At 43.1% G+C, this 22,324-nt stretch overlaps 1 protein-coding gene across 1 annotated transcript; it reads left to right on the top strand.

Annotated features, from left to right (window-relative positions):
• The first annotated feature begins 8,862 nt into the window (after positions 1 to 8,862).
• Positions 8,863 to 21,111, top strand: echs1 (enoyl CoA hydratase, short chain, 1, mitochondrial). The gene is made up of 8 exons (XM_024138402.2): positions 8,863 to 9,169; positions 13,704 to 13,901; positions 13,996 to 14,123; positions 19,512 to 19,611; positions 19,711 to 19,815; positions 19,988 to 20,107; positions 20,315 to 20,382; positions 20,525 to 21,111. Exons 1-8 carry the CDS (start codon positions 9,082 to 9,084, stop codon positions 20,588 to 20,590), a joined length of 873 nt encoding a protein of 290 aa, XP_023994170.1. The 5' UTR covers positions 8,863 to 9,081; the 3' UTR covers positions 20,591 to 21,111.
• The last annotated feature ends 1,213 nt before the right edge of the window (positions 21,112 to 22,324 follow it).

Below are 22,324 nucleotides of genomic sequence, written 5' to 3'. Positions count from 1 at the left end.
GTGCGAATGTTGCCTGTAATCCATGGCTTCTGGTTGGGGTATGTATGTACAGTCACTGTGGGGACGACGTCCTCAATGCACTTATTGATAAATCCAGTGACTGATGTGGTGTACTCCTCAATGCCATCGGAAGAATCCCGGAACATGTTCCAGTCCGTGATAGCAAAACAGTCCTGTAGTTTAGCATCTGCTTCATCTGACCACTTTTTTATAGACCGAGTCACTGGTTCTTCCTGCTTTAATTTTTGCTTGTAAGCAGGAATCAGGAGGATAGAGTTGTGGTCGGATTTACCAAATGGAGGGCGAGGGAGAGCTTTGTACGCATCTCTGTGTGTGGAGTACAGGTGATCTAGAATTGTTTTCCCTCTGGTTGCACATTTTACATGTTGATGGAAATTTGGTAGAACTGATTTAAGTTTCCATGCATTAAAGTCTCTGGCCACTAGGAGCGCCGCCTTTGGGTGAGTGGTTTCCTGTTTGCTTATTTCCTTATACAGCTGACTGAGTGCGGTCTTAGTGCCAGCATCTGTCTGTGGTGGTAAATAAACAGCCATGAAAAGTATAGCTGAATCTCTCTAGGCAAGTAGTGTGGCCTGCAATTTATCACAATATACTCTACTTCAGGCGAGCAAAATCTTAGAGACTTCCTTAGATTTCGTGCACCAGCTGTTGTTTCCAAATATGCACTGACCSCCCCCCCCCCCCCCCCGTCTTACCGGAGTGTGCTGTTCTATCCTGCCGGTGCAACGTGTATCCCGCTAGCTGAATATCCATGTCGTCATTCAGCCACGATTCGGTGAACATAGGATATTACAGTTTTTCATGTCCTGTTGGTAGGATATTCGTGATCGTACCTCATCTAGTTTATTGTCCAATGATTGCACGTTGGCGAGTAGTATTGATGGTAACGGCAGCTTTCCCACCCGTCCTGACCAGGCATCTGGCTCTTTGTCCTCTGTACCTGCGTCGCTTCCTCTTGCAAATAACGGGGATGTTGGCCCTGTCGGGTGTTTGGAGAATGTCTTGTGCGTCTTGCTTATTGAAGAAAAAAATCTTTATCTAATCCGAGGTGAGTGATCGCTGTCCTGATATCCAGAAGCTCTTTTTTCCCGAAGATACGGTTGCAGAAACATTATGTACAAAATAAGTTACAAATAATGCAAACAAAACACATAATAGCCCAATTGGTTGGACGCCCGTAAAACTGCTGCCATTTCTTCCGGCGCCATTTTACTGACACTGGTCATGTAGCAATCGGTCCTCTTGTTATCCTTGTTATCCTTATCCTTGTTATCCTCCCCATTGCAATCCGAGTTGACATGACTGCACCGGTAGGCCGAGCGGAATAATCTATCAGCCGTTAATGCAATCGCCGCACCAGCTGCCGCCGCACCAGCTGCCGCCGCACTCGCCACATGGTCTTGAACCAGACTTTTGTTGAATGGGTCCTGGTTCGGAAACGGCTGCTGCTACGAGACGAGACCCTTCCCTCCACTCCTCCATCTCAAAAGTCTACAAAGACTTCATCCCCATTCATCTATCTCAATACAATACTGTGACTTCCTCTCCATCTCAGTAGTCTACAATGACAACCTCTCAAGTCTCCAATAAATTCCTTTCCTCCCCTCCATCTCAATAGTCTACAGTGGCTTCCTCTCCTCCTTTCCTCTAAATAAACTACAGTGGCCTTTGTTTCCACCTGTCCTGTTATTTTACAAAAGAACAGTTGTAGGAATGACATTTGTTGTTTTGGCTCTGTACTCCAGCACTTTGGATTTGAAATGATACAATGACTTTGAGGTTAAAGTGCAGACTGTCAGCTTTAATTTGAGGGTATTTTCCATTACCTGGCACTTTTTGTACATAGTCCAAAAGTATTGGGATAAATTCACTTGTCTATAAAGTAGTCCCATATTCCTAGCACGCAATGATTACATCAAGCCTTTGTTGAATGCATTTGCCATTGTTTTTCTTGAGCTGAAATACAAGATCCCAGAAATGTTCCATACGCACAAAAAGCATATTTCTCTAAAAGGTTGGTGCACAAATTTGTTTACATCCCGGTCTTGGTTAGAAGGCATGATGTGTAATGATTTTATGGAGAACTTTTCAGGAGATGTCCTGACAACTGATACGCAGATACAGTGGGGAGAACAAGTATTTGATACACTGCCGATTTTGCAGGTTTTCCTACTTACAAAGCATGTAGAGTCTGTCATTTTTATCAATAGGTACACTTCAACTGTGAGAGACGAATCTAAACAAAAAAATCCAGAAAATCACATTTATGATTTTTAAGTAATTAATTTGCATTTTATTGCATGACATAAGTATTTGATACATCAGAGAAGGCAGAACTGAATATTTGGTACAGAAACCTTTGTTTTGCAATTAACAGAATCATACGTTTCTGTAGTTCTTCTACGCAGGTTTGCACACAGTGCAGCAGGGATTTTTGGCCCACTCCTCCAATAGACCTTTCCCAGATCGCTTCAGTTTTCGGGCTGTCGCTCCGGGCAATACCGGAACTTTCAGTTCCCTCAAGATTTTCCTATTGGGTTCATCTCTGAGACGTGGCTAGGCCACTCCAGGACCTTGAGATGCTTCTTACGGAGCCACTCCTTAGTTGCCCTGGCTGTGTGTTTCGGTCATTGGTCATGCTGGAAGACCAAGCCGCACGCCATCTTCAAATGGCTCTTACTGAGGGAAGGAGTTTTGTTGGCAGAATCTCGCGATACATAAACCATCCCTCCTCAATACGGTGGCGAGTCGCGTCCTGGTCCCCTTTGCAGAAAAGCATCCCCAAAGAATGATGGTTTTCCACCTCCATGCCTTCAATATCGGTTGGAGATGGTGTTCTTGGGTTTGTACTCATCCTTCTTCTTCCTCAAACACGGAGAGTGGAGTTTAGACCATAAAAGCTCTATTTTTGTCCTCATCAGACCATGACCTTCTCCCCATTCCCTCCTCTGGATCATCCAGATGGTCATTGGCAAACTTCAGACGGGCCTGGACATGCGATGGCTTGAGCAGGGGGACTTGCGTGCGCTGCAGGATTTTAATCCATGACGGCGTAGTGTGTTACTAAAATGGTTTTCTTTGAGACTGTGGTCCCAGCTCTCTTCAGGTCATTGACCAGGTCCTGCGTGTAGTGTTCTGGGCTGATCCCTCACCTTCCTCATGATCATTGATGCCCCACGAGGTGAGATCTTGCATGAGCCCCAGACTGAGGTGATTGGACCGTCATCTTGAACTTCTTCCATTTTCGAATAATTGCCGCCAACAGTTGTTGCCTTCTCACCAAGCTGCTTGCCTATTGTCCTGTAGCCCATCCCAGCCTTGTGGCAGGTCTACAATTTTAGCCCTGATGTCCTTACACAGCTCTCTGGTCTTGGCCATTGTGGAGAGGTTGGAGTCTGTTTGATTGAGTGTGTGGACAGGTGTCTTTTATACAGGGTAACGAGTTCAAACAGGTGCAGTTAATACAGCTAATGGATTGAGAACAGGAGGGCTTTTTAAAGAAGAACTAACAGGTCGTGGAGAGCCGGATTCTTACTGGTTGGTAGGTGATCCAAATAACTTTATGTCATGCAATAAAATGCAATTAATTACTTAAAAATCAGACAATGTGATTTTTCTGGATTTTTTGTTTTAAGATTCCCGTTCTTCACAGTTGAAGTGTACCTATGATAAAAATGACAGACCTCTACATGCTTTGTAAGTAGGAAAACCTGCAAAATCGGCAGTGTATCAAATACTTGTTCTCCCCACTGTATGTTCCTGCAACGTTCCCATACAACGTGTCTAGAACATTAATATGTTATATTCTGAGAACATGGCAAAGGGCTTGTAAGTAAGCATTTCACTGTAACGTCTAAACGTGTTGTATGGCTGTGACCAGTGGCGATTTTAGCATGTAAATCTTGGTGGGGGCAAACTCAACCATTTTTTTTAGGTGCATGTCAGAAAAGCCACAACAAAACACTAAACCATACATTAATTGCACTATAACGGTGACAAACAGTGCCCACAAGCTGTTAGTGCCCACATAAAGCTGTCTTGACAGCGGAGCTGAACTGTTAGGGCCTGCATACTGTAAAGCTGTCCAGACATCAGAGCTTTCCTTTCAGCACCATGGAGTGAATCCTTACCACCGCTACACCTGGCTATCAGCAGAGCCTCATCTGGCGGTAAAACAGTTCATTCAGCCTCATTTACTGACTTTTAAAAACCCATAGCTGGTATGGCTGACTTGTTTAAATAAATATAGTTTCTACTGATAAGAACTCGATAAGAACTGCATTCTCCTTCAATAATAAGCTGTACACACTATGTACATTTGAGCTCTACACACTATGGCATAAGGGAACGATAAGAGGAAAGCCATAATTTCGATTAAGATGTTAATTAGCGAGCTAAAACAGACGTAGTCAATATGCCTATTTGTTCAGGACTTTTTAAATGGCCAGCGACAGAATTCACAACATGAGCCATTCTTACAGTATTCTCCCTGTATACCAAGTCAGAACTGTATGATAAATATCGGGGGCATATAAGCAGACAATGAAAGCTCTTACAATATTCAATGATGACATTTCTCTAAAACAGGCTACAGGCTACATGTGCACCACCAAGTCAGAACAGTAGGCTAAGTTCTGAAGGGGAGAGGGACCAAATTCTTAGGGTGAGACACATGGGCTACTGCAGCTTACTACACAACATAGACTTAGTATTACATTCCGATTACATAATTTCTCTTCATATGACAAGAATTGAGAAAGATTTTCCAGTAGATTGTCGACATGATTCATGATGATGACTGCTTGTCTAGCTAGCTTGCTTGCTAAGATTTAGAAAGTATGTCCAATCAAAGCTACGGTAGATATAACGTGATTTGACGTAACTTTATCTGTGGCCAATGACCTTAAGCCTACTTGGATGGGCACTTCTAATATTAATCTATGGCAGAACCCAAGGGGGCTTTAACTGCAAAGCTCTCCCTGTAGATTCTGTGGTGACGTAATGACCCCATGAGTGACAGATCACTTAGCCAATCACGGCGCAACTAGAGAAGATTACCAACGCCTACACTCTGTGCTTTCGCTGGCTGCCCCTCCACCACAGAAAGCACTGAGCTAGGCTGAAACCAATGCATTTTGGAGCTGCCTTACTCAAGAAAGAAACCATGTTTGTATGCGGCTTTATTAACTCAAGGATTATTATTTTTTACATTGTTTGCAAACTGATATGTAACAAAAAAACAATGCCAAAATAACATGCAAAACAGGCCAATTGTATTATTATTATATAATTTGGTTTGTATTATTTTTTAGCTAAACAGGTGGGTCTCAAAACATGAATGGAGGGTCGTCACTGCCTGTGACAAATACAATTCAATTTGATTTGTATGCGTGTCCATATGCGTCCTCAGAGCATAATGTTATTGTATGAGACACCCTATGAAGATCATTCCACTTTTCTATCTTCTCTTCCTCTAGTCAGCCTTGACTACCACCCATGGACCACTTCAAAGCACACGGTTGTCCTGAACCTCCATATCTCCAACTACAGAAAACATATGCATATCTGGGCCCAAAATCCACCTTTCCAGAAACAAGTCTCTCCCCATTGCCGCTTGTTATAGACCCCCTTCAGCCCCCAGCTGTGCCCTGGACACCATATGTGAATTGATTTCCCCCATCTTCAGAGTTTGTACTGTTAAGTGACCTAAACTGGGACATGCTTAACACATGCAAAATCCGTAACCATGGGCACCCTTATAGATTTCATCCTGACCAACTTGCCCTCTAAATAGACCTCTGCTGTCTTCAACCAGGATCTCAGCGATCACTGCTTCATTGTTTGTGTGCATAATGGGTCCCTGGTCAAACGACCGCCCCTCATCACTGTCAAACACTCCCTAAAACAATTCAGCGAGCAGGCCTTTCTAATCGACCTGGCCCGGGTATCCTGAAAGGATATTGACCTCATCCCATCAGTAGAGGATGCCTGGTTGCTCTTTAAAAGTGCCTACATTTAAAAATGTAGAACTAAGAACAGATATAGCCCTTGGTCTGCCCTTGACCAGCATAAAAACATCCAGTGGCGTTCAGCATTAGCATCGAATAGCCTCCGCGATATGCAACTTTTCAGGGAAGTCAGGAACCAATATACTCAGTCAGTTAGGAGAGCTAAGACTATCTATTTCAAACAGAAATTTGCACCCTGTAGCACTAATTCCAAAAAGTTTTGGGACACTGTAAAGTCCATGGAGAATAAGAGCACCTCGTCCCAGCTGCCCACTGCACTGAGGCTAGGTAACACTGTCACCACCGATAAATCTACGATAATCGATCATTTCAAGAAGCATTTTTCTACGGCTGGCCATGCTTTCCACCTGGCTACCCCTACCCTGGCCAACAGCTCAGCACCCCCTGCAGCAACTTGCCCAAGCCCCCCCCACCCCACCAACCCGCTTCTACTTCACCCAAATCCAGACAGCTGATGTTCTGAAAGAGCTGCAAAATCTGGATCCCTACAAATCAGCTGGGCTAGACAATCTGGACCCTCTCTTTCTAAAATGATCCGCCGAAATTGTTGCAACCCCTATTACTAGTCTGTTCAGCCTCTCATTCGTATCGTCTGAGATTCCTAAAGATTGGAAAGCGGCCTCTTCAAAGAGGGAGACACACTAGACCCAAACTGTTATAGACCTATATCCATCCTGCCCTGCCTTTCTAAAATCTTCGAAAGCCAAGTTAACAAACAGATCACCGACCATTTCGAATCCCACCGTACCTTCTCCACTATGTAATCTGGTTTCTTAGCTGGTCATGGGTGCACCTCAGCCATGCTCAAGGTCCTAAACGATATCATAACCACCATCGATAAAAGACAGTACTGCGCAGACGTCTTCATCGACCTGGCCAAAGCTTTCGACTCTGTCAATTACCGCATTCTTATCGGCAGACTCAATGGCCTTGGTGAACCAGGCGAGGCAGTCATTTGAGAAGTCAACTACTTCTCAGATAGAGTTCAGTGTGTCAAATCGGAGGGCCTGTTGTCCGGACCCCTGGCAGTCTCTATGGGGGTGCCACAGGGTTCAATTTTCGGGCCGAATCTTTTCTCTGTATATATCAATGATGTCGCTCTTGCTGCTGGTGATTCTCTGATCCACCTCTACGCAGACGACACCATTCTGTATACATCTGGCCCTTCTTTGGACACTGTGTTTAAAACCTCCAAACGAGCTTCAATGCCATACAACACTCCTTCCATGGCCTACAACTGCTTTTAAATGCTAGTAAAACTAAATGCATGCTCTTCAACCATTTGCTGCCCGCACCCGCCTGCCCAACTAGCATCACTACTCTGGACGGTTATGACTTAGAATATGTGGACAATTACAAATACCTAGGTGTCTGGTTAGACTGTAAACTCTCCTTCTAGACTCACATTAAGCATCTCCAATCCAAAATTAAATCTAGAATCGGCTTCCTATTTCGCAACAAAGCCTCCTTCACTCATGCTGCCAAACGTACCCTCGTAAAACTGACTATCCTACCGATCCTTGACTTCGGCGATGTCATTTACAAAATAGCCTCCAACACTCTACTCAGAAAACTGGATGTAGTCTATCACAGTGCCATCTGTTTTGTCACCAAAGCCCCATATACTACCCACCACTGCGACCTGTATGCTCTCGTTGGCTGGCACTCACTACATATTCGTTGCCAAACCCACTAGCTCCAGGTCAACTATAAGTCTTTGCTAGGTAAAGCCCCGCCTTATCTCAGCTCACTTATCACCATAGCAACACCCACCCATAGCACGCGCTCCAGCAGGTATATTTTACTGGTCATCCCCAAAGCCAACACTTCCTTTGGCCATCTTTCCTTCTAGTTCTCTGCTGCCAATGACTGGAACAAATTGCAAAAATCACTGAAGCTGGAGTCATATCTACCTCTCTAACTTTAAGCATCAGCTGTCAGAGCAGCTTACCGATCACTGTACCTGTACACAGCAATCTGTAAATAGCACACCCTGCTACCTCATCCCCATATTGTTATTTATCCTCTTGCTCTTTTGCACCCCAGTATCTCTACTTGCACATCATCATCTGCACATCTATCACTCCAGTGTTAATGCTAAATTTGAATTATTTCGCCTGTATGGCCTATTTATTGCCTTACCTCCCTACTCTTCTACATTTGCACACACTGTACATAGATGATTCTATTGTGTTATTGACTGTAAGTTTGTTTATGTGTAACTCTGTGTTGTTGTTTTTGTCGCACTACTTTGCTTTATCTTGGCCAGATCGCAGTTGTAAATGAGAACTTGTTCTCAACTGGCCTACCTTGTTAAATAAATCTGGGAAAAAATAAAAAATAATAATAATAATTCTCCAGCAGGTGCAATTTTTCTGCTCACCAAGCGAAAAGTTTTTGTATGGAGGTCAATGAGAGAGTGTCGAATTTGGTTATCAAAAAATATAATACCTTATTTGCTACGTGTAGCTTATTTGATCGAATATACGTTTCGTAATGATTAGGCTGTTACATGTGTACTGATATTAGTAGGACACGTGACATGCAGGCAACGTTTATTAAAAACACTATAGCGGAGTTGTGCCTGGTCGTCTATAGTTACCACAGCCACAAAGTTATAAACCCCGCCCATTTCTACTATTTCTCTTCTTAATATGTTATTTTAAATCTAACCTTAACCACACTGCTAACTTTGTGCCTACCCCTAACCTTAAATGAAGTCCAAAAAGCTCATAATTTTCATGCATTTTTATAGGCAATTTAGAATTTGTGGTTGCGGTAACTAGTGAAAACCGTTGTGCCTGTTTACACACGTATCTGCCCGCATTGGCTAGAATGGTCCCACCTGATGTTGCCACCTCCAGACTGCCTTCCATTTTTTAAGACATTTATTTTCATTTTTAGAGCCGCTATTAATGGCTAATCTGTGTTGACACTCCTTGACCACTTATCCGTTTCCGGGTCACGCGTGAGGTGGCTTGCAGTGAGAGCTCGTGTTGTGACTTTCAGCGCCAGCAACTTCGTGTTTGAAATGGCCCTGTTCTGCAGAACCGCAGCACTGCTATTGAAGCCAGGAGCTCTCTCCTCCACTCTCTCTTTCGCTCGTCAGTACAGTGCAGGTAAGAGGTTACCGTTAATTTCATTTTAGAAAAGCAGTGCTTTTTTTTGTCATGGATGTCATGGACAATGTCATGGAGCTAGTTAACGTTACGTCATTACATGTGCGACGCTTGATGTTTTGCAGATGGATCCTAGAGACGTCCCTGGTTGAGGTTAAAGGGATATTTCAGGATATACTTCCCCGAGTCATATGAACTCGTGGATACATGGTTTGTGCCTCTGCGTGCAATTTGAGGGATGTTGCTATTTAGTGCAAGCACTAATGCTAAATAGCGTTAGCGCAATGACTACGCAAATGGTAGTTAGCATTGGCTTGCAAAACGACCTCTAACTTCCTTCATACTGGACACAGAGACATACAAATGGCATCCACGGGTTCTTCTGCCTTTGGGGAAGTAGATAAAGGGCATCCTTGCCAAAATCCCGATGTATACCTTTTTAAGGTTACGGTTTAGGGTAGGGACATCCCTTTGCATATTGACAGAGAGGAAGAGGCGAAACCAGAGGATTTACCTAGCCCTAAAATCTGTCAGCGTGAGATAAATCCTTTTATGTATAACGTTAACAAGTACATCGCCTTGGTCCGTACAATTGCCCATATTTTACCGCCCCAAAAACGTAATACTTCCAGATCAACTGTAATGCCAATACCATTGTAAAGCACAATTTCTCCACTTTCCAACAGAATCAATTACATGACCTTAACGCTGCCCGTTTCTGCATAATTCAAGAAGGCAATGAGCCCCGTCGGGTCTTTTTAAAAATGGCTGGTGGGGAAGCGAAACTAATGCGTGATAGTAAGAAGGAGAGATGTGTGGGAAAATTGCTTTTTTTCACTCGATCTGTCCAACTTGTCACCTTATTGCCTCTAAAATGTATATAAAACACTATAAAGAGATTATATAATGTGTCATTACATACCTATTTGAAGGTTTGTGTCGAATTTGTAAGTCGCTCTGGATAAGAGCGTCTGCTAAATGACGTAAATGTAATGAATTTGAATCGGGTTTTTAGGGCGGTGCTAAAGTGATCTTAGACGTAAAACAGCGGCTTTGAGAATGATGATCGCATGCAATGATGACGAAAAAAATGGCTAGGTATCCCCCCTTACCCCCGTCCATTTCTTGTTTTTAAACGATGAGAGAAGTGCTACACCTGGTGGAGAGAGATTGTAAGACAGAAATAGTTGCTTTATGCGTGCTGTACGTTACGACATGACACATCACGATGTAATGGAGGGTCTGTTTTTTTTAAACTTTTCTCTAATACTATAGAGCCATTACCATGTCAATCAACGCTTGAATAGAAACCTAGTTCACAACCCCGATTTTTGAAGTCAACACAGTCGCTACAGTCCCATTCGTTTTCTAATGAGCCCACTCCCTTGGCTGAGAAGCAACCCCACACATGAATGGTCTCAGGCTGCTTTACTGTTGGCATGACACAGGACTAATGGTAGCGCTCACCTTGTCTTCTCCCGACAAGCTTTTTTCCGAATGCCCCAAACAATCGGAAAGGGGATTCATCAGAGAAAATGACTTTACCCCAGTCCTCAGCAGTCCAATCCCTGTACCTTTTGCAGAATATCAGTCTCCCTGATGTTTTTCCTGGAGAGAAGAGGATTCTTTGCTGCCCTTCTTGACACCAGGCCATCCTCCAAAAGTCTTCACCTCACTGTGTGTGCAGATGCACTCACACCTGCCTGCTGCCATTCCTGAGCAAGCTCTGTACTGGTGGTGCCCCGATCCCGCAGCTGAATCAACTTTAGGAGACGGTCCTGGTACTTGCTGGACTTTCTTGGGTGCCCTGAAACCTTCTTCACAACAACTGAACCGCTCTCCTTGAAGTTCTTGATGATCCGATAAATGGTTGATTTAGGTGCAATCTTACTGGCAGCAATATCCTTGCCTGTGAAGCCCTTTTTGTGCAAAGCAATGATGACGGCATGTGTTTCCTTGCAGGTAACCATGGTTGACAGAGGAAGAACAATGATTCCAAGCACCACCCTCCTTTTGAAGCTTCCAGTCTGTTATTCGAACTCAATCCGCATGACAGAGTGATCTCCAGCCTTGTCCTCGTCAACACTCACACCTGTGTTAACGAGAGAATCACTGACATGTCAGCTGGTCCTTTTGTAGCAGCGCTGAAATGCAGTGGAAATGTTTTTGGGGGTTTCAGTTCATTTGCATGGCAAAGAGGGACTTTGCAATTAATTGCAATTCATCTGATCACTCTTCATAACATTCTGGAGTTTATTCAAATTGCCATCATACAAACTGAGGGAGCAGACTTTGAAAATTAATATTTTTGTCATTCTCAAAACTTTTGGCCACGACTGTAGGCATACCTTCGGCCTGTCTGCTCAAGCGCCTGAGTGACTGCACCTCTACTTATACTAATTTGGGGTAATGAGGGACAGGTGGGACCAATTCCAGGTGCCAATTAGTTGCAGCACCTGGACAGGGTAGTATTAATGTTGGATCACCAGCCCCAGTTGGTGCCTGTAGAAGCTGTCCATGGTGCTGACTCACCTTGGCGCCTCTAGCCCTCTGGTGCTGACCATGGTCCTGCTCCTTTCTTTGTAGCTCTCTGCTGTCCCCCAGGTTGCCACAGTTTATATGCAATATTTTTTAAATCTGAATTTATTCCCACAATTGACGAGTAATATGCGTAATAATATAAGCACTTCTACGCAGGATTGTTACCCATAACAGCCGGTAGTAGGAATGTTATGCTTTTGTCAACCGAGGGGTGATGCATACACTCACTCAACCCACCACTCCCAAACAAACACCTCTGCAACTCTCTCGCCTTCTTCCCATAGATTGACACACACACAAGCTCAAATGTTCAACAGTTGTTCCATCCCCGAGCTCAACTCTAGAGAAGACTTGATGTGTGAATGCTTATTGTTTGGCTGTTTAAGGAGGCATGCCAGATTGCCATATTGAGCAGAAATGGGAACATTTTCACCACATAAGATTTTGTGGAATTAAACATCATTTTTGTTTCAGATTGGTGATGTAAAAGAAATAAAAAAGTTTAGTCATCACAAATAAATCGATGCTTTAAACAGGTTAATATATTTGGTTGGGTCCCGTTGATGTTTTTTTACGTGCCTGTCCGTTGCAGGACCTAGAACGCCATTATACTTTTTAAGCTCAAATGGCACAGAATTTGTGGCACTTTCTGTATAAAAGTCGAAGGCCAAAAACAAATTCACAGATTTGACAGTCAAGCTATCACTAAAATAAAAGTCAACCCCTTTCACTATGTAGAACTACCTGAGAGGTGATGATTCGTTGAAGTTAAATAACAAAGCAACTGATTTGTTTCTGCCCTGTTTCGGCAGTCTCCCCGAATCCCTGTCTGACATTCTCGAATTTAGATGACTGTCTTCAACAAATTCTCTTCTATAACCAGTGATGTAAAAAGGATCAGATTATGTGTAGACTTTGAATGGGGTTAGTTTAAACAGCGTATACATCCCAAACATTTGCCTCCCGTTCTATTGATTTCAACGTGATATCGAAGGAAATGATTTTTAAAAACGCTTACCATGTTGGCGACCTATTTGAATCAAAATGCAACACTTCAAAATGTAGCTCGGTGTCTTCTGCAAGTTGTCCTCTAACCAGTGGTGTACAGATTATTCTCAGATTCCGGTGGTTTTTGAGCTGTGTTAGTTTTAACAGGAAGCTTTTATCCTAATCTCCCCCATCTCGCGCTATTGATTTCAACATGATAATCGATAGGAGTGATTGACAAGTGTTGTTTCTCTCTCTGTTTTGGTGACCTCCGTATCAAAATGCAACATTCCAAAATGCAGCGGACTGTTTTTCTGCAGGTTGTCCTCTAACCAGTGATGTTAAAATCTGTAGTGTCAATGTGGTTTTTGAGTTGTGGTAGTTTCAACAGCGCATACAACCTGATTTCAGCCTAATCGATATGAGTGATTTATTGCCACTTGTCTAAACAACAGGGTTTTTGGTGCGTTTGCAGTTTATAAGGTGCTTGTTAAAAAAAAAAAATACAAGTAATAACGATACTATTGTTGCACATGTATATGGTAAATGTCAAGTTTAGGTTTTCAATATATAAAATACTTTCTGCATGTTGGTTATTGATTTGGGCTATTTATCAAAATGTCTATTAATAGCAACCTGTGTTGGTCAGTCCACTCACTCTCAAGAATATCAGTCCACATCCTTGTTATTAGGTTTGTACTAACCTGGCTTGCTGAGCCATCCCACTTGTATTAGTTGGAGCGAAAACGTATTCTGCGTTACAGTAGCCTGCCGGTTCTCACAATGGCTGCATAGTTGTTTAACATATCAGCTAATCACATTTTATGATAGGAATCATAACCTATTCAATCTGGTGCCCGACTGCACCATCGATGACACGCCATGCAACAATTGCTCATTGCTGCACACAGCAAGGCTGCAATGTAGTCAGCCTGGAACGCCACCTTGGTCACGTTGAATGAATAATCCTCTAATTTATTGTGCAACTCTATGTGTGTGTGTTTAGGTGGTCAGTATGAGTACATCCTGGTGGAGAAGCGTGGAGAGAATCAGGATGTGGGCTACATCCAGTTGAACCGCCCCAAGGCTCTGAACGCTCTGTGTGACGGGCTGATGCTGGAGTTGGGGAAAGCGCTGGATGCTTTCGAGGCCGACGGAACAGTGGGCGCCATCGTCCTTACTGGCAGCGACAGGGCTTTCGCAGGTGAGGGATGTGTGTGTGTGTGTGAACGAGAGAGAGAGATGAGTGTGTGCACACGCATCTTGTGTCTTACGCCTGAAAACTGTATGTGTCTCAGCTGGGGCTGACATTAAGGAGATGCAGAATCGTACCTTCCAGGAGTGTTATGCCGGGAACTTCCTAGCTCACTGGAACAGAGTCTCTACCATTAAGAAACCAGTCATCGCTGCTGTCAACGGGTTCGCTGTGAGTACACACACCTCAGTCAACAGTTAGTCTGTTATAACAGTATACACTAGAGGTCTTCACTGGTCCAGAAATTTGCCACCCGGACCCGATATGCATAAATACATTATTTTGTTCAGTTCGGAAGGGACTTGAGGGCATTCATACCTATTGCAAAAAGTCAGTTGAAAAACGGACCCAAACAGGCTTGTGGCCGTTCGGATCCAAGAGACCCGTTCAGATCCGAGAGATGAAAGTGAGAAAGAAACCTCTGACCTTGCACCATCAATAAACGAGCGATGTTGATCAAATTAGCCACAGTAAGGCCTACGCTTCCTTAAAAACAGCCTATAACAAATAAAAAAAACATATATTCCTTGTTTCGATGTGTGGCATATTTAAAACGTCATAGCCTATTGTTTTATTGGTTTTTACATTCCTAAACAGTGATTGTCCACTTCCAGGTTCAGCTGTCAGAGATTTGAGAGCTGAATGAATCAGGGCATTACATGCATTACATGCATTACATGCACATTACATATATGCGTCCACTGTATGATATTAATAGGACTATTTAAAAAATGAATATAAAGGAAGAGAAGCGAGAGAGGGATTCCGGCGGCATGTTCCCCAATACCGTCATGCATTTCTTTATCCTTGCCAGATAGGCTACTACTGCTGTATAGATATACTGTAGGCTTACAGGAGGCTAATTCGTACATTTTCGATCAGAATATTTTTTTAGGAAGATAAACATATTGATAGATTAAAGAAGTACTGGTAGGCCTAAAACATTCTTCCTCACCTCAAGTTCAACTGTCGGGAGTCCGAGGGAGACGCACTGCCTTCTCCACACCAAACCTTCATAAAAGTTTCTAAACTAACCTAGCGGTTAGATCATTGGGCTAGTAACCGAATGGTCACGAATTCGAATACCTAAGGTGAAAAATCTGTCTGTGCTCTTACTGCTATGGCTGACCCTGTAAAACTAAACATTTCACTGCACCTATTCGGTGTATGTGACAAAACATATTCTTCTAATATCAAAAGTAAGTCAAGCCATTGTTTAAGGAAAATATTAAAAGCCTATTTATTATATTGTGGCGAACACATTACAGTTGGAACTTAAAGGGGAATTTCACCCTGGGGGAATCTGGCCTTGTTTTCATCATGTCCAAGGCATTTCTAAGACTGTGAGATGTTACACACATAATTGCCCAGGAGGAAGGCAGGTCTGGGCTTCGTGCGCTGAATGATACACCCTATGACTGCTTCCAGTGTATTGATTGGGGTGAGATCTAAATATACATGTAGTCCTGCTTTGTGGCATTTCTCGAAGGCTCCATGTTATACTGATCGCGCTATACGTTTTTGTGCATGTAGATCTGGTTCTCCTTGTTTGATAGAGCCATTGGACGTCTTTCAGCAATGTTCCTATTGGTGGATTCATTGTTAAATAAATAAAAAAATCCAGCGCAATGCCAAGCATCGGCTGGAGTGGTGTAAAGCTCGCCGCCATTGGACTGGAGCTGTGGAAACGTTTTCTCTGGAGTGATGAATCACGTTTCACCAACTGGCAGTCCGACGGACGAAGCTGGGTTTGGCGGATGCCGGGAGAATGCTCCCTGCCCCAATGCATAGTGCCAACTGTAAAGTTTGGTGGAGGAGGAATAATGGTCTGGGGCTGCTTTTCATAGTTCAAGCTAGGCCCCTTAGATCCAGCGAAGGGAAATCTTAACGCTACGGCATACAATGACATTATATCAATCAAGTTTATTTTATATAGCCTTTCGTACATCGGCTAATATCTTGAAGTGCTGTACAGAAACCCAGGCTAAAACCCCAAACAGCAAGCAATGCAGGTGTAGAAGCACGGCGGCTAGGAAAAACTCCCTAGAAAGGCCAAAACCTAGAAAGAAACCTAGAGAGGAACCAGGCTATGAGGGGTGGCCAGTCCTCTTCTGGCTGTGCCGGGTGGAGATTATAACAGAACATGGCCAAGATGTTCAAATGTTCATAAATGACCAGCATGGTCAAATAATAATCAGGATAGATGATTCTGTGCTTCCAACTTTGTGGCAACTGTTTGGGGAAGGCCCTTTCCTGTTTCAGCATGACAATGCCCCTGTACACAAAGCGAGATCCATACAGAAATGATTTGTCGAGATCAGTGTGGAAGAACTTGACTGGCCTGCACAGAGCCCTGACCTTAACCCCATCGAACACCTTTGGGATGAATTGGAAAGCCTACTGCGAACCTGGCCTAATCGCTCAGTTCCTGTCCTCACTAATGCTATTGTGGCTGAATGGAAGCAAGTCTCTGCAGCAATGTTCCAACTTTCTAGTTGAAAGCCTTCCCCAAAGAGTGGAGGCTGTTATACCAGCAAAGGGGGAACCAACTCCATATTAATGCCCATGATTTTGGAATGAGATATTCGACGAGCATTCTTTTGTCATGTAGTGTAATTGATGAGGGTTAACATTGGTTATGATTAGCAATGACCGTGGATGCATTTCAATCTCACAAAATTATAGGCATGACGCAAGATTGGAATCCTAACAGATGTTGTTAACAAGCATTTTATATCCAGCAAGCTATCTAAGATGACAAGCAAACAGTGAGGAGAAACAATAATACAACAATTTACTATTGTAAATCTCTAAAACTGAAGCTGGTTTTACAAAAAAAAAAAAAAAAAGATTTCCCAAAGCATGCCTGACAGACATGGCTGTAGGTAAATACATTTCTACTGTCTGGTCACTGTGCAAAGGTTGAGAGTTATGCCATATTTCTTTCTATTATGGTAGAAATTGTTGTAAATGTAATCTATGTGCTTGTGCACATGTATGCATGTTCAACTAGTCTACCCTAATGTTGATGTTATGCTGGCACAGTTCAACTGTCGTTCAAACTGTACAATAGAGTATTATGTATTTATTTTAGTCTAACAGACAATACCATGTGGTGCCTGGCCTTCTTCCTAAAGTGGATTCTAGATACTGAAACAGAATCCCTTTTACCTGCATGTGTCATTATAGCAGAATAAAGCTTGATTTGATCCAGTGTGTTTGTGTGAGAAACAGCAGCAGAGATCACAACCACGGGAGCGTTCTAAAGAAATTATGGGGCTTTTATCAGAGTTTCTTACCTCAGAGGCGCATCCTCGCAAGACTTCCGGGAACGCTAGCGAAACAGACCCAACAGACCACGCTGGGGTTTGAGAAGTCAATGCAAGAAGGGAAAAACACTTCCTTAATTGTAAATTTTCTCTAAATCTAAAGGCACAACCTTACACTACATGGCCAAAGGTATGTGGACACCTGCTCGTCGAACATTTCATTCCAAAGTCATCGGCATTAATATGGAGTTGGTCCCCCCTTTGCTGTTTTAACAGCCTCCACTCTTCTGGGAAGGATTTTCACGAGATGTTGGAACATTGTTACGGGGACTTAGCCACGAGCATTAGTGAGGTCGGGCACTGATGTTGGGCGATTAGGCTTGGCTTGCAGTCGGCGTTCCAATTCATCCCAAAAGTGTTTGATGGGGTGGAGGTCAGGGCTCTGTGCCGGCCAGTCAAGTTCTTCCACACCGATCTCAACAAACTATTTCTGTATAGACTTTGCGTTGTGCACGGGGGCATTGTCATGCTGAAACAGCAAAGGGCCTTCTCCAAACTGTTGCCACAAAGTTGGAAGCACAAAATCATCTAAAATGTCATTGTATGCTGTAGCGTTAAGATTTTCCTTCACTGGAACTAAGGGGCCTAGCCTGAACCATGGAAAAACAGCCCCAGACCATTATTCCTCCTCCACCAAACTTTACAGTTGGCACTATGCATTGGGGCAGGTAGCGTTCTACTAACATCTGCCAAATCCAGATTTGTCCGTCGAACTGCCAGATGGTGAAGCATAATTCATCACTCCAGAGAACGCATTCCACTGCTCAAGAGTCAAATAGCGAGCTATAACCCACTCCAGCCGACGCTTGGCATTGCGCATGGTGATCTTAGGCTTGTGTGCGGATGCTCGGCCATGAAATCCCATTTCATGAAGCTCCCGACTAACAGTTATTGTGCTGATGTTGCTTCCAGAGGCAGTTTGGAACTCGGTAGTGAGTGTTGCAAACGAGAACATACATTTTTATGCGCTTCAGCACTCGACGGTTCCGTTCTGTGTGCTAGTGTGGCCCTACCACTTTGCGGCTGAGACGTTGTTGAAATTTGACAAACTGATGTGTTGGAAAGGTGGCATCCTATGACGGTGCCATGTTGAAAGTCATTGAGCTCTTCAGTAAGGCCATTCTACTGCCAATGTTTGTCTATGGATATTGCCTGGCTGTGTGCTGGATTTGATACACCTGTCAACAAAGGTGTGAGACAAGCATGAGCTTTGCTAGCTAATGTTGCGATGACATCAACTACAAGTGTAATCAGGGATTTCTATTGGAGAAGCAGTTTTAGCCTGTTTTATTTTATTATATATTTTTAGGGAGCATATCAGCGTTAATATTGCAGATACATTGGCTTCTATCAATGTAATTGTCTGCATCATTTCCCCCCAAAATGTGTGTTAAAAAAAAAACGAACATATTTTCCTTCTTTATAATTTTCCCCTAACCCTACCATCCCTCCCCTAATTGGAGTAAACTAATTAAATATATTTTTCTTATTTTTTTTATTTTCTTAACACCCCCCCTAATTGGAGTAAACTAATGGACAACAAACAATACTTCCATTTCCAGCTTTCACATACTACATATATTTCACGGACAGTATATTTTACATTAATTATCTTTTGTTGGTTTTTAGTACTTGACTTCAGCTACCCTGTCTTTGCTTTTACTGTCAGTAGCACAACAGTCTCAGAAATCCCAGACCTAGGCAACACCACTGCCGGAATTTCTTGGCCACTTCCAATGGGGATATTTTTTTGGGGGGGGGGGCGGGGTTGCTCTTCAGACAGAGAACTCCGAAACAATCACGCTTTTGGGTAGGAGGGGGTTAAAAATAATCCCCTCGGAAACATGACGGAGGGAGACACAAGCGTAAGCTTGAAACGCAAACGTCAATGGTGCAAACAAACGGCTTACTTCGCGAAATACACTAATTGAAAATATCCCCTGCGAGCTCCATCTAGCTACAGTAGCTACCGGAAATATTTACGGCAGGACGTCAATGGACAGAGTTCTGGATGCGTTTTCGGCGCACGTCCCAACTCCGCCCGTTCCTCTTTGCCAAACGTACTTTGTACAGACAGACGTGTATGCTGAAACATTGGCACATTGTGGGAGGTAGTCTGTATAGCGAGACTAGTACCACAAGAACAGCTTGGTTTTGTGTGTGTGTTAACAGTGTGAGGGTTAACATTAATTCTGTGTGTGCCTCTCTCGCTGTATGTATTTTTCTCTAGTTGGGGGGAGGCTGTGAGCTTGCTATGATGTGTGACATCATCTTTGCTGGAGAGAAGGCTCAGTTTGGACAGCCTGAGATCCTTTTGGGAACAATCCCAGGTACCACTAATCCCTGATCTATGTGGATCGAAAATAGTTCTGTCTGTCTGTAGTTCTGTCTGTCTGTTGGTCTGTAGGTTAACTGTACTCTGTGCGTAGGTGCTGGTGGTACTCAGAGACTGACAAGGGCAGTGGGGAAGTCTCTCGCCATGGAGATGGTACTGACTGGAGACAGGATCACAGCACAGGAGGCTAAGCAGTCAGGTATCACACACACACAAACCTCACATTATACATGCAAAGGAGGGTAAACAGTCAGGTAACTTGCACGTAAGCACACACACACAGACACGCACACACACAGGAGGCTAAACAGTCAGATAACACGCACAAACCTCACATTATACACACACTTACCATGCTCTCTCTCTCTTAGGTCTGGTGAGTAAGATCTGTCCAGTAGACCAATTGGTGTCAGAAGCTATTAAATGTGGGGAGAAGATCGCTGCCAACTCCAAGATCGTGTCTGCCATGGCTAAAGAGGCCGTCAACGCAGGTTAGAGAGCTGATCTGATTTTTACATATTTAATAAACCCTTCTCTGACCCTACAATGATATGTGAGATGTTTAGATATTTCATGTTTTGTGAACTTGATTTAATTCATACATTTACATTATTTTTATTTTTTATCTCATTCCTTAGTCTTTTATTGCTTTAGTTGTATTGATTAATGCAAGATCTAACGTGTGTGTTGGTGTGTAGCCTACGAGCTGACGCTGGCTGAAGGGAATCGTCTGGAAAAGAGATTATTTCACTCCACCTTCGCCACGGTCAGTCAATCTACTGATGTTCTCTTATTCAGATCAACTGTTTTCTTAGGAAGCTCCTTTTGGCATAACCTGGTCGTACATGCCACCGTTTCTCAGGTGTGTTCTGTGTATGTACTCACTGACATTGTGTTTCCTACAACAGGAGGATCGTAAGGAGGGCATGACCGCGTTTGTGGAAAAGAGAAAGGCCAATTTCAAGGACCAGTAGAGGAGCGAACACAAAACCCAACAGACCAGGATGTGAATCTCCGATCCAAGGGTTCCTGAAGGCTGTATCCTGACTTGATATCTTGACTCATGACTCTGATGTTGGCTTAGATGAGATTGAAATAATCTAAATTGAAGATTATTGTGAAGATCAGACTTTTACATGTAGACCTTAAGTTAGGAATTTAGCCCTGAATGACACCCGGACAGACAATTTAACAGACGCTCTAATCCTGAGCGATTTACTTGCCTTATCACGGTTTCATACCCTGTATGCAGACTGCGTTGTATGCTGTATGTGTGCAGTTCAGTATAGTGTGTTTGTATGAAAGATGTTTTAGGTCATCGTCCATCATAGAAAAACAAATCTCTTGTTGGGAGTAAATGGTAGAGGCCAAGCGCTATCAGTCACAACCACTAACACACACTAACACAGCCTTTTCACTCTCCAACTGAATCTCACATTTTCTAGAAAATGAATTGTTCCTCTGTACATTGTGCAAATAAAGCCGTAACAAGGTATGCATCTGTCCATTTGAGTTATTCAATCGGTCATATTGTAGGCATTAAGAAGAATAAAGCAAAAAATCCTGTGTAAGATGCTTTTTCAGTGGAGATCCATTTTAGTATGTTTTTTAGTCCAGCTGTAGGTTTAATCTAGGTCCAGGAAACCAGCTCACAATGATCAGGTTTAATGTAACAATACCTTAATCTGTGCTTGGTGATAGACAGCTGTTAGTTTGATGAAATGTCTATTGGGAAATTACCACTAAATTGAATAGATGGAAGCGATGATATGATCTGTTTCGTTGAGTTTCTTTCTCGTGCCGTAACTGGAGGCAGCACAGCCTATGCCCATCATATATAATCATTAACATGTACTATTGAATCTTAGTATTGATGCTTCACATATTGTTTTATATAGGCTCCTGTTGATTGCAATACAAGTGGGGGTAATCTCCAATGTTCTCATCTAATTTAACAGCTGCGGAAAGTCTGAGGTGGAACTGACAGCTTTTGGGCCCATAGCGTAGCATGTCCTTCCCTCAGACATTTTAAGAGAACATTGTCTAGCCAAGGACATGACAACATTGTGTCTTAAACAAAGGATTTGATGGGCCTATGAATTCTACCATGTATTCTGATCCCATTGCAGTAAGTTGATTGGTCAAGGTGAAAGGCAATAGGGAAGCATATGTTTTAGACCTAGTGCTTATTTGACAGCATTATTTGAAAGGATTTATGGTTAGTTTAAGAGTTGGGGAAAACAGGGGAGCAGGCATCACTCATGAGATATGCAGTTGGAAGATTTTACGCAGGGCCCATTGGGTATAAGTGCAGCAGTGCAATTGACAGGATACCTTGGATACAGTGTTGCATAAATTAATATTACTATTGTGAGCCATAATTGCCATGGAAATTTGGAATGTCCAGTCGATTAGCATTATGGGTAATGTAGTCATTTTTCACATTCGAAATTGGCCTTCAAACACTTGCATAATTTGCATTGTGACAGGTGAATCTTCTGTAGTAACCGTGCCATTCCAAAACACAAAAACCAGGAAAAATAAATAAATACAAAACACAGAGGAATGTAAATGCCAGTGGCATTTACCAGACAAGGAGCTGATGGCTAGTAAGGGACCTAATGTCAACTCTCTTCCTGCATCTTACGGTCCGAGTGGCTCTAAGCATCCTGCGGGCTGGCCGAGAAGTGGATAGTCTGTGTCTGGGC

Source organism: Salvelinus sp. IW2-2015, unplaced genomic scaffold, assembly GCF_002910315.2.
Source record: "Salvelinus sp. IW2-2015 unplaced genomic scaffold, ASM291031v2 Un_scaffold1464, whole genome shotgun sequence".
NCBI lineage: Eukaryota > Metazoa > Chordata > Actinopteri > Salmoniformes > Salmonidae > Salvelinus > Salvelinus sp. IW2-2015.
This window is presented reverse-complemented; position numbering and strand designations above follow the sequence as displayed.

What these genes read in the sequence shown, in the direction of transcription:
- echs1 (XM_024138402.2), top strand. Translation starts at nt 9,082, where the DNA reads ATGGCCCTGTTCTGCAGAACCGCAGCACTGCTATTGAAGCCAGGAGCT. An exon ending in CGCTCGTCAGTACAGTGCAG is followed by an intron (nt 9,170 to 13,703) that starts GTAAGAGGTTAC and finishes GTGTGTGTTTAG; the next exon opens with GTGGTCAGTATGAGTACATC. An exon ending in CAGCGACAGGGCTTTCGCAG is followed by an intron (nt 13,902 to 13,995) that starts GTGAGGGATGTG and finishes TATGTGTCTCAG; the next exon opens with CTGGGGCTGACATTAAGGAG.